The sequence below is a fragment of the Microtus oregoni genome, unplaced genomic scaffold, assembly GCF_018167655.1.
Source record: "Microtus oregoni isolate MIOR12 unplaced genomic scaffold, Mior012 000002F_ref0000024, whole genome shotgun sequence".
Classification (NCBI taxonomy): domain Eukaryota; kingdom Metazoa; phylum Chordata; class Mammalia; order Rodentia; family Cricetidae; genus Microtus; species Microtus oregoni.
The window spans coordinates 66,722,171-66,739,886 of record NW_024543061.1 but is presented as its reverse complement, the minus strand read 5'-3'; the positions used below and the strand labels follow the sequence as shown (position 1 = coordinate 66,739,886).

The 17,716-nt window shown below is 42.8% G+C and overlaps 1 protein-coding gene across 3 annotated transcripts in view; it reads right to left on the bottom strand.

Annotated features, from left to right (window-relative positions):
• Positions 1-863: 863 nt before the first annotated feature.
• The window catches only part of CUNH12orf4 (chromosome unknown C12orf4 homolog), a 44,385-nt gene continuing 27,532 nt past the window's right edge, over positions 864-17,716 (bottom strand). For 2 of the 3 annotated variants that reach the window (XM_041644175.1, XM_041644166.1), the window contains exons 11-14: positions 17,209-17,411; positions 5,701-5,758; positions 4,797-4,864; positions 865-4,071 (exon numbers count right to left, since the gene is read on the bottom strand). In XM_041644175.1, the coding sequence (XP_041500109.1) occupies positions 3,979-4,071; positions 4,797-4,864; positions 5,701-5,758; positions 17,209-17,411 (422 nt within the window). In that variant the 3' untranslated portion in view covers positions 865-3,978. Of the gene's footprint in view, positions 4,072-4,796; positions 4,865-5,700; positions 5,759-17,208; positions 17,412-17,716 lie in introns of all 3 variants that reach the window. The other variant, XM_041644182.1, reaches the window with a different exon arrangement.

Below are 17,716 nucleotides of genomic sequence, written 5' to 3'. Positions count from 1 at the left end.
GTATGTGCTTGTGCATGTTCATGTATGCATACAGATGCTGATGCACTGGGCACACTGCTTTGTCATTCTCTGCACTGTTCTGCTGAGACAGGGTCTCTCACTGAACCTGTCTCTGCTCCTCATAGCAGTGGGGTTACGGGTCCACGCACAGCCACCAGCTTCAAACTCAGGTCCTCACGCCTGCATGGCAAGTGCTCCTGCCCACTGGGCTCCCCCCCAGTCCCTATTGTTGGTGACTTTTGCAGGTACACTACACTCTCGTGAGTAGGTGGGTTCACAGATGTAGAACCCGTGATTAACAAGAATTGACTGTATGTGGCATGGAGTTCAGTCAACTTTTACCACGAAGTACCAGGAAGTGTTTTCCTATGGCAAAACAGGAAAAGCACAGCAAGAAAAATCCCAAGTGTGCAGTAATAACCTGAGCTGTGTCTATGAACATGAAGCCACAAGCCAAGGCTGGATCTGTGGGGAACCTCAAAAGAGAAGGCACTTATGTTTCCCAATCCTTCTGTCTGTAGCTGTGGTGCCTGTTTGGAGCTCTATGTATTAGCTGTGCTTTAGGGTACTACTGAGATATTCTTCAAAACACATATTTCTCTTGGACAAGAACCCATAGCTTATACCAAATGCCAAAGTTCTGGTTTTGATTTTGCAAAATTTCCTGGAATTCTACAATGACAAATCCATTTTATAATAGTACATGACAATTACACACACAAAAAAACCCTACACAATAAGACTATGTGTCACCTGGGAATCAGAACGTGACCCTCACAGACAAGCCTTCAAACAAGTGATTGCTTAGGCATTTCAACTGTGTGCTAAGGTTTCTCATTTCAGATACATGGGGACACTAGGAAGGTTGCTGGTGCAAGGGCGGAAAAATCATTTTTTTAAATGGTTCTGAAGACAGTGGGAATTTTTTGAATGTAGGTGTTGCAAAAACAATCGTTTTATTGTTTCACATTTACGAAAATGAGTGGTACATTGCTGTGGGTACTTTGGGGGCAAAGATGTACAGCTGAACAGGAGAGAAGTCACAGAGACACAACCATTTCAGTGGAATCTCTGGAGTAGCTGCCGTCTCTAGACTGTCTCTCTGCCCCACTGACACACACACACACACACACACACACACACACACACACACCCGCCCCCACTCCTGCGGAGACAAGAATGCAAATGTGTCTGTGCTGAGGAGTTTTCTAGTGAGGAGTGGGGTGCCACTGAAGTGACATAAATGACGGGCTGTGCCGTGTCAACATGAGAACTGCTCACTCCTGGGCCAGCGAGATTCTTCTGCTGGAATTCCTTTTCCATGTGTTTCTTCCATTTTTGGTCCTAGTGTCGTGCTGAGACCCAGCTGGCGCCACACTTGCAGATCAATGGAAAGGTTATAGCCTCCCTACCCTTTACTCGGGAACAGGTGGGGAGGGCAGGGAGGAGCAGTGAGGAATGGAGGTCCCGGGCTCGGCATCTGGCCTCAGCTCCAAAGCACGGTTTGAAGGCCTTGAGGACCTCACGGTCAGTCATCTATCTTAGGAACAGTGGACTGTTTATACAAACAGAAAACTATGTTCACCGGACATTCCCTACCCGGGTCATGTTGAGCACACCAGCACCACTCCGACACAAGCCCTGAAGTCACTTCTGTCCGCACACTGGTCACTATCGCTCTGGCTGCAGCTCCACCTAGAATGTTTGTGTCCTTGCTGTCATTAGAAGTGCTGCAGATCTATTCATCTGGGATGATCTGAATCTGGAATGCGGTACAGTTGGGACTGGAAGAACCGCTAAGAGGTGTGATCTAGTCAAAGGAAGGTTTTCCTTCCATTGCTCCTCATCTACCATGAAGTGAACAGGCCTCTGTGACAACACTCTCCCACCAGAATGTACTGTGTGTCCACAAAACCAAAGCAATAGTAACCACTGGCTGAGCCCTTAGTAAGCTGATTATCTCAGTATCCTGTCACAGTGACAGAGTAACACTCCTTCATGAAGTGCTCCCCGGGGGTCCAAGAAGTGGATAGAAGACTGGGAAAAGGCTATAACCTTAGTGTTCTTAGCTCAAACATAAATTTCCAGGTTCCCTTAATTATAGCATAATTAAAATCCTCACCATTTAACTGCAAGCAATCGTATTAATACTGGCTTGGTTTTGGGTGTGCTTTCTTCAGTGATATATAACATTGTAGGATTTTTCCCCCAACCTTATGGCTGATCTATACTATATATTACAGCACCAACTGAAAAATGGATACTTGATGAATTTGCCTTGGTTTTATAGGTCAAGTTGTACTTTATATTGCCATGAAGTGAAGGCCCCAAGTTACAAGTGACTTAGTAAAACAGCCTTGAGGTTATTAAAAAAAAAAATCTGGTCAGTAGCATTCCTCAAACTTCTGTGGATGGAACAGCTCCAGCACCCCGACAGCTGGATGTGCCACCCTTCAAGCTGGTGGATCCTTAAAGATCTTAAGTCCCACAGCATCTGTAGAAAGATCCTAAGGCCTTTCTGAATGGTACCACTCCTGGTTGGGGTTCACACATGCTAAACGTGTCCTACCACAGAGCTGCACCTCTGGCCCCACGATACCTACCCCAGCTAGACCTGCCAGCTTATGAACAGAAACAGTCTCTGATCCTGACCTCTGCATCTCTGCTTTCTGTCTATCCGCTGCATCAGAATTAATCCCAACAAGAACAATAGTGCTCGAAAGACCATTTCTTCAAGGAAATGGAGAATCTCCATAAGTAGTGCCAGGCCCCTTGGCAAAGAACTTGGAAAAATTAGTGTCTGATGGTCATAGTGTGGACTGGGTGTTACATCTTTTCCTTGAGTGGCAAACTATGAGACATCCCTCCATGGGAAAGCACTCTGTCTACAAGAGAATGTCTGCCATAGTTCTAATACTCTGGCATACTTAAGAGAAGGCTGGTTTGTTTTCTTGAAGTCAAGAAATACCACTTCATCTGACCCAAAGACTCCACTTCATCCTGCTGCCCTGGACGTGAAGAAGCTTCTGCCTTTATAAAGGTCTGTGCTACTGGGATGCCTTGTAAAAGTGCACTCACGGCTCTCAGTAAATAATCTACACATGGGACACATGACAAGCGCCTCTGAGGGAAGAGTGCACCAAAAGCCAATTGTGATAAAGGAGGCTAAACACCGGGGACAGAAATTTGAATGCAGTTTCTGCAACCGAAGCAGGTGTAGAAGAATGGATACAGAACAGAAGCTAGGGAAAATGGAGCCATGAAAATGACCCCGGGTGTCAATGTTACTGAACACTGTAATGCTGCCAGGTGCAGGTTTAGACTAACTTACATCAGGCTGGCTAAGAAGAACAGTTTCCCAGCCCACGAAATGTTATTAATAGATGGGGTAAGGTCACAGAAGGAAGGTGAGACAGCGGTAAAGAATTCAAAGCCTTCTCCGACTCTAATTTATACAACCTTAGAAAGAGTAGATTAAAAGCCAGGGTTTGAAACAGGAGAATTTAAAACAAGTACATTTGTCTGGTGTATTTATATTACTACAAAAACATTTTCAAAGAAACATATACTTGCAATGTATATTCAAATTCTGATTTGACAATGTATGACTAATTATGCTTGTATTTGATATGACTCTTGCCTTAGAAAGTCAAGAGGGCTCCATGGAATTATAATGAACATGCTGGTAAGTGTCCATGTTTGATAAACATTTTAACATTATCATTCACAGAGAGGACTTATAAGTAAAAAAAAGATATTATTTTATGAAGGGTTTTCTGAGAAAATGCTTCAATTGGGAGCTGATCTCTAGTCTGCAAAATACACACATTTTTGGAATATTTGATATCTTCCATCATAACTTAACAGGTGGTTGAGTTGCAGGTTCCAATGGGCACCTTCTGCTTGACAGGATTCCAGCAGAGTTCTTGCTCCCAGAGAGGTGAGAAACGCTCTCATTAGGGTTTAGCACATTAGGGTTTAGTGCTTAGATGTCAGAGTGAGAGTTGAGGAGACCCGGAAGATCTGGGGGAGCATGTTACTCAGCTGATAAAACATTTCTTCAGAAATGCTCTGTAAGAGGAAAACAAGAGAAAAAGTTCGCACTTGTTAGGTCATCACTGACATTTCCATTTTTTCTAAGTATTTAAAATGTGGGTCTCAATCTAGATAGGGATATAAATTATGTGAAAATTATTCTTTCATGACTGATTTAGTAATCATAGATTGGTGTATTTTTCTAGTTCCAACCCTCTGGCAACATACAGACATATCAAGTAAAGATTCTGATTACTAGAAAAACTCCTAATCAACAGCACTAGTTTTCCACTAGCTTTGCTAAGTTCTAAACAGAATTCAGAACTGTTGAAGGTATCAACAGTTACAGGTATCAGTGGTATCAATGGCTCAATCCCAGCACTTGGGAGGCAGAGGTGGGTAAATCTCTGTGATGTCAAGGCCAGTCTGGTCTACAGAGTGAGTTCCAGGTCAGCAAGGGTGAGACTCAGTCTTGAAAAACAGAGTTCAGAATCATCTCCTAATGATCTTCCTTGTGTCCCTCTACAATCTTCATAGCAGGAGGTAGGTGCTCACGTCTTTGAGAGTACACTAAGTGTCGCGTGGCATCCAAATATACTTCTCCCCTTAAAGTAAGGAAGCTATGCTTTATGTATATGGAAGGGATTAAGGAGGTACTTGGCTGTGTCTTTAAGGAATATCTTAGAAGACCTTAGTTTGGAATGGAAGTTACTCAGATGATACTGCTATGGACTGGGGTGGGATTTGTTCAGATAACACACCTGTGGTACCAGAAATTGCACTGTCCTAGAAATTCCTCCATCCCATGAAGCCATCTCCATCATGAAACCTAAAACAGACAACAGGTTGCTGTGTTAAGAACTCCTTTACTAAGATGAGAGAGGTTTTCGCTGTGGGGCCTCATGTCTTGACCTCTCAGGGAGCCACTGGCCAAAGGAAAGGCTAAGCCTCTAGGACAGATAAAGACCCACACTCTCCAATTCTCTATGCCAGAGAGGATTAGCAGTTTTGTCAACATGCTCAAAGATCTACATGACCTTCACAGAATGAAGATAAAACAGATTATGAAAAGTTAGTATAGTATTTGACTCTATTTTTTTAAGAAAATAAAAGGCAACCAAGAGCAGTCAGAACCAGCAAAGTGTAAACAGCATCTGTGGTAGTTTATATGAACCATCCTCTTGATGAGATCCAGAATCACCCTGGATGCTCTCTGCATGTCTGTGGGGTGGACCACTCTATGGGCTGGGCTCCTAGACTACAGAAGTAGGAGAAAGCTACCCGAGCACCAGCATGCACCTCTTTCTTGACTCAGATGAAATGTACTGCTGCAGCCAGTCTTCCCTGCGGGATGGACTGCAACCTCAAAGTCTGAGCCAAAATACAACCCTTCTGAATTTGACTTTGTCAGGCATTTTGTTTCAGCACCACGTGAAATACTAATACAGTACCCAGATATCCTTCTGTTTCGATTGGCTAGACATCTGTTTATTTTGTAACTGATAAAGATAAAATTACACAGTCTATTATGAAATATTTGACTGATTAAACATCTTCTGAAGGACCAGGAATAGAGGCAACTTTTGAGTCATTCCTTTGGCTTGCTCTTCTTTCAATAAGAGGATGAGGTTTACATAGTAACTGCTGAGCATGGGCTATGCTCACCTTTGACACACTTAAATACCAGTTCTGCTCTTCTTAAGCACCAGGGTATAGTCATTTCCTAAAAACACACACAAAAATATGCTTTCAGCAAAATTTTTATAAAAAACCAAAACCCATATCATCAGATCTTTATTTGTAATGTGGAGTGTTCCTGTTTCAGATAAATCCAGGCTAACATGATAATCAACCCAACTCTATTTCTTTGGTTTTTAGACATACAGCTTCTACCCAATAAACTATACTTATGGAATGCAAGTTGGCTTAATGAGCCTAGCAAACAGGACTTAAAGATGAACACATTCTTGAAAGTTCCTAGGTAATTAATTTTAAAGTCAGCTAGTGACATAGTTCCTGCACCAAATAAACATTTAAGGTTAGCATGGATAATTCTGTTAAGTTGTCTAATAACTGCAAGTGAACTAAAATGTTTAATTTACCGTATCATACATTATCACTGAAGTAATGGCAATAAGCAAGTAGCTTATAGACACCTAATGAGTGAGATGTACACATTTTCTTCATTTTGATTTTTACTCTTTAGCCAATATGCACATGGATACACCAGGCTATGCCAATACCTTGTGATTTTCCATAGCAAGTTAGTGAGCATAACACTTTACATTCTATTTTTTTGCACTGCTACCAGAATTATCTTCCCATTCTGCAAATCTTTTCATAATTATAAATTTGTTTGCTATTTAATTATGGTGTTTTTTAAACTTTTGGAATTCAGAATATTTTATACTTAGTCACACCTTACAATAAACCTCACACAAGAGATTTATTGGGAGAAAAGATTTATTGAAAGGTAGTGTGTGGCTACCTCTGCTAGAAGCAGCAGAGAATTGAGCAGAAGGCAAGGTTTATTTTATATAAGGTTTCTCGGGGGGAGGAGGGGGGAGCTTTCCAAGGTGTAGATTTCCAAGGTAGGGACTGATAGGATTTCAAGTCCTGAACTTGAACTTTCTACTCCAGCCCCCTTAGGATAGTTAGAGTGTTTTGTGGGTGGAACCTGGCAGTTGGAGGGCCCAGGGGAAGGCCTGGCCACTTACATGCCTCGAGGGCTTATACTTATGATGATAAATGTTTACTAAAAATCACAAGTAGGTAGTGCTCTTAACTGCTGACCCCTCTCTTCAGCTCCCATGAGGTGGGAGGAGGGGTGGGAGGAGGGGTGGGAGGGAGAACTGTGGTTGGAATGTAAAATGAAATTTAAAAAAAATTAAAGTTATATTATCAAATAGATTATTCAATCTACAAAAAATCACATGTATGAATGGATCAAAGGTATAACTGAGTTTTTGCATTACCGTAAACTATTACTGCAAACAATATTTTTGAAACCCCACAGCAAAAGTCTGAATGAATCATCACGATTTTAATGAAGCACTTGTTTTACATATATAAATGCACCACCAGACTGTATTTTGTTTTACAACTTAAAGAACTTATCAACACCACGTAAAGGTCAGGAAAAAGACTAATTGTGAGTTGGGAGTAGAGGGCTTCTGAATGGCCAGCTGACACCAACATATAGAGCACAAGCTGTCCAGACACATGATCATCAGGGTAACAGTGGTAACGATGGATGGGAGACTGCAGTGCATCTGGAGCTGAGAGAATCCAATGAGTATAAAGGAAAAGCGATCATATCTTTTCCCTGCCCGTCTTGTCCAAAAAGCATCACATTTTATCCATTTACATCATGTTTCCTTACTGCTTATATACATGATTAATTAATATATTGCCTAAAACAAATATCTGTGAGATAAATTAGGAACTTTGAACTCTTCAGAATGGCGTGAACTGACAACGTCATTGATGCTTACTTAGAAGAATTCATGATCCCAGCAGAGCTATGAGGTGCAGGCTATCATCTCAACACAATCTAATGTACTGACAAGTCACACTGTCATTACAATATACTTTTAACTGGCTCTTGCTCATTACTATAAGTCTGAAAAGAAATGCTAGACAGCTAAACGTTTTCCCCAAATCTCTCATGTATCTATCTACATAGCAATTCCATCTCATAAATAAGTTGGATGTTTGCCAGTTTTCTTATTCTGTCACTTAGGATCTTGGGGGTGGGGTGGGATGGGGGTAAGGGGAGATGGGGAGAGAAAAGGTAGAAGGGAAGGAGGGGGGATTTGGGGAATCAGGAGAATTGGGATAAAGGAAAGGTGGATAGGGGAGCACGGAACCACAATTCTTAGTTAAGGGAACCACTTTAGGGTGAGCAAGAGATTTGACCCTAGAGGGGCTCCCAAGTGCCCAACATGAGGTTCCCAGTTAGTTCCTTGGGTAGCTGAGGATTGGGAACCTGAAATGACCCTATCCGAGAGCAATACTGACGAATATCTTGCATATCATCATAGAACCTTCATCTGGTGATGGATGGAGACAGAGACAGAGACCCACACTGGAGCACTGGACTGAGCTCCCAAGGTCCCAATGAGGAGCAGAAGGAGGGAGAACATGAGCAAAGAAGTCGGGACCACGAGGCGTGCACCCACCCACTGAGACAGTGGAGCTGATCTACTGGGAGCTCACCAAGGCCAGCTGGACTGTGACCGAAAAAGCATGGGATAAAACCGGACTCTCTGAACATGGCGAACAATGAGGGCTGATGAGACGCCAAGGACAATGGCACGGGGTTTTGATCCTACTTAATGTGCTGGCTTTGTGGAAGCCTAGCCAGTTTGGATGTTCACCTTCCTAGATATGGACGGAGGGGGGAGGACCTAGGACTTACCACAGGGCAGGGAACCTGGTCTGCTCTGTGGACTGGAGAGGGAGGGGGAGAGGAGTGGGGGGAGGGGTAGAAGGGTGGGAGGAGGGGGAGAAGGGTGGGAGGAGGGGGAGGGAAATGGGAGGCTGGGAGGAGGTGGAAACTTGTTTTTTGTTTATGTTTTTTTTCTTCTTTTCTTAATAAAAAAAAATTAATATAAAAAAAAAAAAAAACTAGTGCCTAAGTGGGCTGGAGAGATGACTCAGCAGTTAAGATCACCCGTTGTTCTAGCATAGGACCCAGGTTCAACTCCCAGCACTGACAGGGCAGCTTACAACCATCTGAACCTCCAGCTGCAGGTGACCTGCTTCTGACCTCCCCGGGTATCAGGCATGCACATGATGCACAGACACACATGCAGGCCAAACACTCACATGCAAAACAAAATTTAAAAGACTAAATACTCCCCTCAAAAAGCCCTTAGCCTAAAAGAAGAGCCTTCAGAAGTTCAGAAGGCCATGAGAAGACATGACTCACTGCTTGTTACCATGGGATGTGGCCAGTGGTTACACAAGCTCACTCCCAGAAACAAACTTTAATATATTGTTGTAGATGGGATAGAGACCTAGTGGGATAGGCAGCAGCAACAGAATTTGGAATGTAAGTCCTATATACTGGCAAAGTGACTAAGTCTTGGCAAAATGCCTTAGTGAATGCACAGTGTTGGAAATCCACCAAGCCGGGCGGTGGTGGCGCACGCCTTTAATCCCAGCACTCGGGAGGCAGAGGCAGGCGGATCTCTGTGAGTTCGAGGCCAGCCTGGTCTACAAGAGCTAGTTCCAGGACAGGAACCAAAAGCGACGGAGAAACCCTGTCTCGAAAAATCAAAAAAAAAAAGAAAAAAAAAAAAAAGAAATCCACCAAAAGCTAACAGATCAAATGACACACTTTGGAATTTGGAACCAAGGCAGAAAACTGGGCCACGCTATTATACTATGTATCATAAATAGGCATTGTACTCAGAATAGATTCTAAAGAGTTAAAACTGAAATTAATTCTCAATTGTGATTTTAATAAGAAAAATATCCTCTATCTAAAAGTAATGCCCATACATGGACACCTGAATCTTTGGATTAGGGTTAAAGTTGAAGTACTGGAGTTTTTGTTTGTATTCTTTTTTACTTTTTGTTTTCTTTTTTGTTTTTTGAGACAAGGTTTCTCTGTAGCTTTGGTGCCTGTCCTGGAACTAGCTCTTGTAGACCAGGCTGGCCTCGAACTCACAGAGATCCACTTGCCTCTGTCTCCCGAGTGCTGGGATTAAAGGCCTGCACCATCACCACCCGGCTTCTTTTTTACTTTTTGAGACAGTATCTTGCTACACATTCCAGGCTGGTCTCAAACTCTTGGCAATCCTCCTGTCTCAGCCTATTGAAGGTTAAGATTACAGGTATGAAAGCAAGCCTAAGCCTCAATGTGTCATGTTAGGTTCCACTCCACGTCTTCGAAGCGAGATATAAGTTCACGCACCAGTGTAAAGGAATACAAGATTCTTTTCTTCTCATGTATGTGCCCCTGAGATATTTGAAACATTCTTATGATGGAGGAAGGTCATTGGCCAATAAAGAAACTGCTTGGCCCTGTGGGTGGAGTAAACAGAACAAAATGCTGGGAGGAAGAGGAAGTGAGGTCAGAGTCTCGACATCTCTCCTCTCCGGAGCAGACGCCTGAGAGAGACGCCATGCCCCACTCCCGGCATGAAGCTCCGACCCAGGATGGACTAGGCTAGAATCTTCCCGGTAAGACCGGTTCTCACGGATTATTAGAGATGGGTTGATGGGGATGTGAGAATTAGCCTGTAAGTGCTAGAGCTAAAGGGCCAAGCAGTGTTTAAATGAATACAGTTTGTGTGTTGTTATTTCGGGCATAAGCTAGCCGAGCAGGCGGCTGGGGTGCCAGGGACGCAGCCCCGCCGCCCCTATTACTACATATGGCGCCCACGTGGACAACTGCTTCCACATGAAGCCTGAGACAGCTTGGCAAGTAATTCTAGAACAAAATGAAAGCATTGTGCCTGGTTTCTTGGTAGCAATTTCTTGGTTCTACTCTGCTTGCTAGAGGCAAGCAAGCGCCTCATCTAAGAGAGGCTTCCTGACTCAGCTTTAGCTGCAAAACCCTGCAGCTCATTAAGAGTTCCAGCCACGAAACACTTAAACAATGTTGACGAAAAGCTGAACGCATGCTTTTCGGGTTTCAGCCATAGCAGGAAAAAGCTGCGCCTTTTAAAAATGCCGGCTTTCTGGCCCATCCTGCCAGGGCAAACTCTGACTGTTTGAGGCAGGAGGGCCGGCTACCAAGAGAGGACTTGAGTGTTGTCTGTTGTAGCTCACCTGCTGGCAGGGACCTTGAAATGCCATACAGTTATTGCAGTAAACATGGCTACAGCCTGTATATCTGCCATGAGGCTGGAAAGCTAAGGAATGGACTGGATCTAGCTGGCAAAGCCACGCCTTTAGTCCTACTGAGATTGCTTGGTAAATTAAAGATTCATGTGGTCAGAAAAAGAGAGATACACAGTAAAGAGAGATTCAAAGACAGAGAAAATTTCTAAATGGTTTGAAGTGTGTTAAAAATATATGCAGACTAAAATTTAAAGTTCTTAAAGTAACAAAAAAAAGGAAGAGAGTTGTTGTGTGTGGTAGCACACACCTTTAATCCCAGTGCCTAGAAGGCAGAGACAAACAGATCTCTGTGAGTTCAAGGTGTAGCAGTGTACACCTTTAAGCCCGAATGCCTGGGAGGCAGAGACAGGCGGATCTCTGAGAGTTCAAAGACATCCTGGTCTACAGAGTTACTTCAGGTCAAAGATACAGAGAACCTGTCTCAAAAAGCAAAAAGTTAAAAGTAAAAATAAGCAAAATAGAGGTTAAAACAAAGCTGCACAAAGATGGAAAATAGACAGAGAATTTTGATACTGTATGCTATTATGCTTTCTTTAAATTATTTAAATGCTGAGGAAAGAGCAAAAGCTACTAAAAGATATTTATTTATAAATAATGCTGAACTAATCCAACATAGATATTTTGAATTGGGATCTACGGATATGATACTTTGGAAAGGAGTTTCTTATTTTGTTTTCACAGAGGATGAGACACTGTTCATTTCTTCTATTCCGATTTGGTATGACGAACCACGCCCTCCTGAAGGGTTGGTGTGAACACCTTCAGAAAATTGCTTTGCTCAACTGCCAACTGAGATGAAACTAGCACACAGGTTATACCATGAAAGACCTAATTAACGACGCCCCCATTCAGCAGGAAGCAGTTTGGAGAGAAAAAATTGCGCCCATGTTCCCAAATATGGTTTATAAATGTTCTTTTACATTTAAAGGGGGATATGATATAGATATGAATAATTTACATTAGTATAGATTTTGCTATATTGATAGAGATTTAAGGTCAATTTTGTTATATGTATAAGTGTTTCTGATTTTGATTAAGGTATTGTGATTGTGTAGTTCATTTAAATATGTACTGTATAATTAAGAAATATAGGTTGTTAATGAATAATCATCGATAATAGTAAAGCTTGTAGTCATGTTAGTTAGATTTTCTAGATATATAGAGATATATTTTAGATAGACATTCTTCATGTCTTTCAAAGATTACAGAATAGGACATTTAATGTTTTAATAACTGAGGACTTTTCATGACAATGAGACACTCTGCTCCTGGCAGCACCAATCTACTTCAAGAGGAAGATGGGCATCGAAGAGGCACCTTATGGAGTTTGATAGCCATTTGGGCAAGAAACTGCTCTTGCCTGGACTACTGCATAAACTGGACACAGAGAACCCGCAGAGAGAGGACTACTGAACTTGCCTAAGGTGAGATGATCTTTCGGGGTTCCTGATTCATGAAAGAGTCTGCGAGACATTCTGCAGGACACAACAGATAGTGACTGAACTGACTTTGAATTTTCCTGCTTTATGGAAATGTCTGCTGGATACCATGGGCCTGAAGGCTGAAGATGGATGCCCCAACGGTACAAAAGAACCTTGGGTGACTGTCCAGGCAGCGAGATGTCTTTGTCATTTCTAGAGTTTGAAGTTTCTTAGTTCTTGTTTACTTAGGTAATATTATATCTTTCTGGAGTCTTTGATGGAGTTAAGAATAGTTAGTTATAGTTATAGTTTTCCTTAGTTATGATAAAGATTATTGTAACTTTTACTTGATAACTGTTTTGTTATATGTAATTTTGCTATGTTAAAGTTAAAGCCTTTTTTTTGTTTAAACCGAAAAAGGGGAAATGATGGAGGAAGGTCATTGGCCAATAAAGAAACTGCTTGGCCCTGTGGGTGGAGTAAACAGAACAAAATGCTGGGAGGAAGAGGAAGTGAGGTCAGAGTCTCGACATCTCTCCTCTCCGGAGCAGACGCCTGAGAGAGACGCCATGCCCCACTCCCGGCATGAAGCTCCGACCCAGGATGGACTAGGCTAGAATCTTCCCGGTAAGACCGGTTCTCACAGATTATTAGAGATGGGTTGATGGGGATGTGAGAATTAGCCTGTAAGTGCTAGAGCTAAAGGGCCAAGCAGTGTTTAAATGAATACAGTTTGTGTGTTGTTATTTCGGGCATAAGCTAGCCGAGCAGGCGGCTGGGGTGCCAGGGACGCAGCCCCGCCACCCTTATTACTTCATTCTTATAAATAAATTTTATAGCCATTGCAGAGGGTGAACACACAGCTTTGATTCTTTTGGGGAGGTGGATAGGATCTCACTGTGTAGGCCTAGCAGGCCTTGAACTCGCAAAGATCCATCTGCCTTTGTCTACGAAGTGCTGGGATTAAAGGTCTTGAGCCATCATACCCAGCTTGTTTCTTACTTTTCACATTAAAATACAGCATGGCTTTACAAACACTTTGGAAGACAATTTGGCCATAGCTGTCTAAGGTAATCATAAACATATCCATTAACTAATAGTCACATCTCTAAGTTTATTTATGACAGAATTGCCAAAAGAGACGTAGAAGGTGTTCACAGGAGCATTACAGCAATAACAGTGATTCGGGACCCTGTACAACCTGTACCTCTATATCCTAGGCTATGCCATCTGAGTTTGTACAATAAACTTCTTGACTTTGACTGGAGGTTTAAATTTAACAAAAGGAAAATCTAGAAAACACCCAAATGTCCTTAAGCAGAAAAAAGGCTAACTTATTACAGCTGAACCACATCATGTTCTATATAACAATGAGAAAGAAGAACCCACAAGCACAACACAAAGACAAGGTCTTGCCTCACAAACTTAGTGTTGAATGAGAGGAACAAGAGCCAAACACTCCAGACATGGACCTGATGACCCACATTTCAGACAGGTGTCAACTCTTCTCTCCTCAATGCTCCCCCTCATCTGTTTATCAAGAATCAGTTCTTTCTTGCCACTAATGTGGTTCTGGAGGTCACTCTAGAGCTGTCAGGCTCAGTAGGAGGCACCTTTATTCAGTGAGCCATCTCCCCAGTCTTTAGACCCCACTTTTAAGTGAAAATCAGGGATATTTTTACATGGAAAAGGGCTTAAGTAGCTGTGAGTTCATAAGCAGCTTCCAGGGTACAGGAAACGTTCTGTTCTGCGTATGAGTTGGGTATGAGTTACAGAGGTGCTGAGTCTGTGAACATAATGCTTGTATACACCATGTAGCTGTACTCAAAACCACTTCATTTCTAATGCAATTACAAAAGCCACAACCCCAAAGGATTCCAGCAGTCAACAGTGAACAAAGTAGGGAACACAGGGTTCCAGACTTGCAGACCCAACCGCTTTAGGTTAGCCTGACTCCAACAGGACAGTGTCTTTAGATCACAGATAGATAAAAGCAACATGTCCCACCCCAAGCTGGCTTGTTTTCCATTTTCTCTTTCTTTTTAAGCTGCAAATAATTCCACAGCTTTCTTGTCTGTCAGGGCTATCAGGGGCTATTTCAGACCTCACCATCACTCTGACACCTTAATGTGTGGCACCCACATCCAGAAATCCTGGTTGCCGGAGGAAGAGAAACACCATCTGAGAACACTTTGGGATCCCTGCACAAAACCTACCCCACACCTCTATATCCTGGGCTGTGCCATCTGAGTTTGTCGAATAAACTTCCCGACCTTGAAGGATGTTTAAATACAGCAGATGGGAGGCCTGTGGCTCAATCTACTTTTGTGAATTAAATTGGACACTTCCGAAACAAAGTTAATGTTCTGCAGCTGGCTGTCCCAGCTTGAAGGGCAGCTTTTGTAATACTGTGGGAGAGGGAACCTTGTCGTATCAAATGTCTGGAAGTCAATCTGAACTGAGTGACTTTTGGAAACTGTTTTTGAGGTTGTTTCCCACCTACGTACAACCATTTTTATAAGCTGGTTAACCAGGAATCCAGCTGCAGGAATGTGTGGATGTTTCCTTGTGGCAGGAGTCCACTGCAGTGTCACTCCCTAGGGACCTTTTGGAGATGACTAGTTGGTGAGGATCTCTGAAACTGTCTCCATAGAATGAAGCTTTACAAAGCACCGTCCATCTTCCTGATGCCACACAGGGGAGTGAGAATAGGGAAGTGTGGGGCTGCCACCGCAGGATAGGAAAACAATCCTTTGGACTAAAACCACAATGTGCTCACTGAGCAAAGACCCCAGACCAGAGTGTAAGATGGAAATCACCCAGCATCCTCACTTAGATGGAACTGATTATTACAGTGTTTATACAGGTTACAAGGTTAAAATGAGGCCTTCTGAAATACAATCAGTCTGAATGGGGGCTTAGTTCCCTATAATCCCTTCTATAATAAAATATTTGCACTATTTTTTATTTTAGTAATAACTTGTGGTCTTGTGCTGGATAGTTTTATGTCAACTTGACACAAGCTAACTAAGGTCATCTGAGTGCAGGGAACCTCAATTTAAAAAGCTGCCTCCACTAGAACTGGTTGTATGCAAACCTGTAGGGTATTTTCTTAGTTTGTGATTGATGGAGGAGGACCCAGTCCATTGTGGGCAGTACCATTCCTGGGCTGCTGGTCCTGGGTTTCATAAGAAACCAGGGGGAAAGAGTCAGTACTGACCTATCCATGACCTCTGCATCAGTTTCTGCCTCCAGGTTCCTGCCCTGTTTGAGCTCCTGTTCTGACTTCCTTCAATGATGAACAGTGATGTTGAAGTGTAAGCCAAATAAACCCTTTCTACCCCAAGATGCTTTTGGTCATGGTGTTTTATCACAGCAATAGTAACCCTAACCAAAACAGTCATCAAATAACCAAGCTTCCTTTACTAAATCTTCACAGCATACAACTTTTACTAATCCCTCTGGTTAGTGCAGGGGCTCAAACCCCAGTAATCTTGGTACTGTGGAGGCAGAGGTAAGAGGTTTGTGATCTCATCATGAGTTTGAGGCTAGCCTGGGCAACATAATGAGTACCAGGTCAGCCAAGGCTACAGAGCAAGACTATATCAAATGAATAAATGAAATATATATATAAAATACCCACACTTCCTTCATTCCTCACCCAAATAAAACAAAAACCATGCCCATGCCTGCTTGGCAGCTCTGTGTCTGCTTGTCCTGAAGAAGGCTCATTTGCTTACAGAGTGGACTCCCACAAAAGGACTTATCTGCATACACATGGATTGCAGCTCATATGTTCCTTTAGTTTATTTGAGGTTGAATCTCAGACTTTAATTTCTACAACTTCTTCCCTATACTTAGTTTTCACATGAGTGAGGGAAGACAGCCAAAGGGAAGCAACAACAGAAACTCCGGGCAACTAAAAATGCCAAGTAAATCACAGCACCTAATAAGACAGGTAAGCGATTTTGCCCCATCTCAACTGTATAAGGTAATATCTGTACTGTCAAAAAGACATATCCTTGAGAAAACGGCTTCTTTCTGCTCTTTAAAGTTTCTTTCCATTGCCTACTAATGCATACTCAGAAAATGCAAACTTATCTTAGCATTGACCAATGGCAAGTGTAAATTGAGGGGTCAGTCTCTGTTCAGGTGGTGTCACTAAGAGATAAGGAACATGAGAAGCACCAACACCTCCTGTGGCTGTCTGAGCAGACCTGAGTCTGGAACACTAGATGACTCATAATGCAGTCTCAGTTAACTGGAGACCCTTTAATTTGGTGCTAAAGCCCAGGATGTTGCCTGCTTCATGCCCTTTGTCCACAGACACACTACCTCGACATGCTGCCCTCCTGGCTGTATACCCTCACATAACGTGGGTTACATGCCCTTTGGACTCACTGGACAGTAACTTAATATGACCTTAGCTGACTAGACAATGTATGCATATATGCCAGTGAACATACACACTAAACCAGATCTGCGCCTCTGGACCAGATGCTGGTCTCTGGAGTCTGCTTCCTGGAAAATTCGTCATGACTCCATCTCCCTCACCCCACTCCCACTGAGTCACCTGTGACTCACCCCACAGTAACTGTGAAGGTAAATCCACTGCTTCTTAAAGCAAAACCAGAGATGGAAGAGGAAGTGGAGGGGAAGGGTGGTAGAAGAAAGGCTGGAGGACACATTTCTTATTGAAAGCTAAAGATTCTCTAGAATTCCAAGCTTACTAACATCAAGCAAACTATAGTCTTCGGAGCATTGTTCATTGTTTTATAAGTCACTGAATTCAGCTGACCCGACAGGAGATACAAAAGTCCACCCATTAGAAGGAACCCTGTAGATGTTAACAGGACTGCTATGTGGGCCGCTCGGGAAGGCCACGGTTTCCGCTCACCTCTGACATGTCATGCACCAGCAAGAGAGGGATGCTCATTGTTGTGATGTCATGGGTACAGCAAACCTTGAGAATATTTCGGAGTCCCATGATAGCAGGATCCCGAGCAGTGATATTTCCCGACTTCACATTGTCATCCACACAGAGATGGAAAGCAACGTGGATTTCCGAGAGATTCGAATGACGTGTAATATAAAATTCTCCTGTAAACAACAAACACAGCCATGATTTCAAAAGCCTGGGTCACACTCGTCCACAGTTTTATAAATAACCATGGGGGAAGCCAAAGTGTTGACTTTGTATCAGGAAGCAAATACAATCACTGCTTCTTATTCTCAGAGAAAACAATTAAAATAAGAGATAATAGCCGGTGTGTCAAGAGGGTCACAAAGTGGTATGAAGTAAGCCCTTGGATAATAGGTATATGAGTGTTTACAATCTTTACTCAACATAAACTGTTGAGTCTAACATGTGAAAATGTGTGGCTTGGCTACCTGCCTCCCTGCAG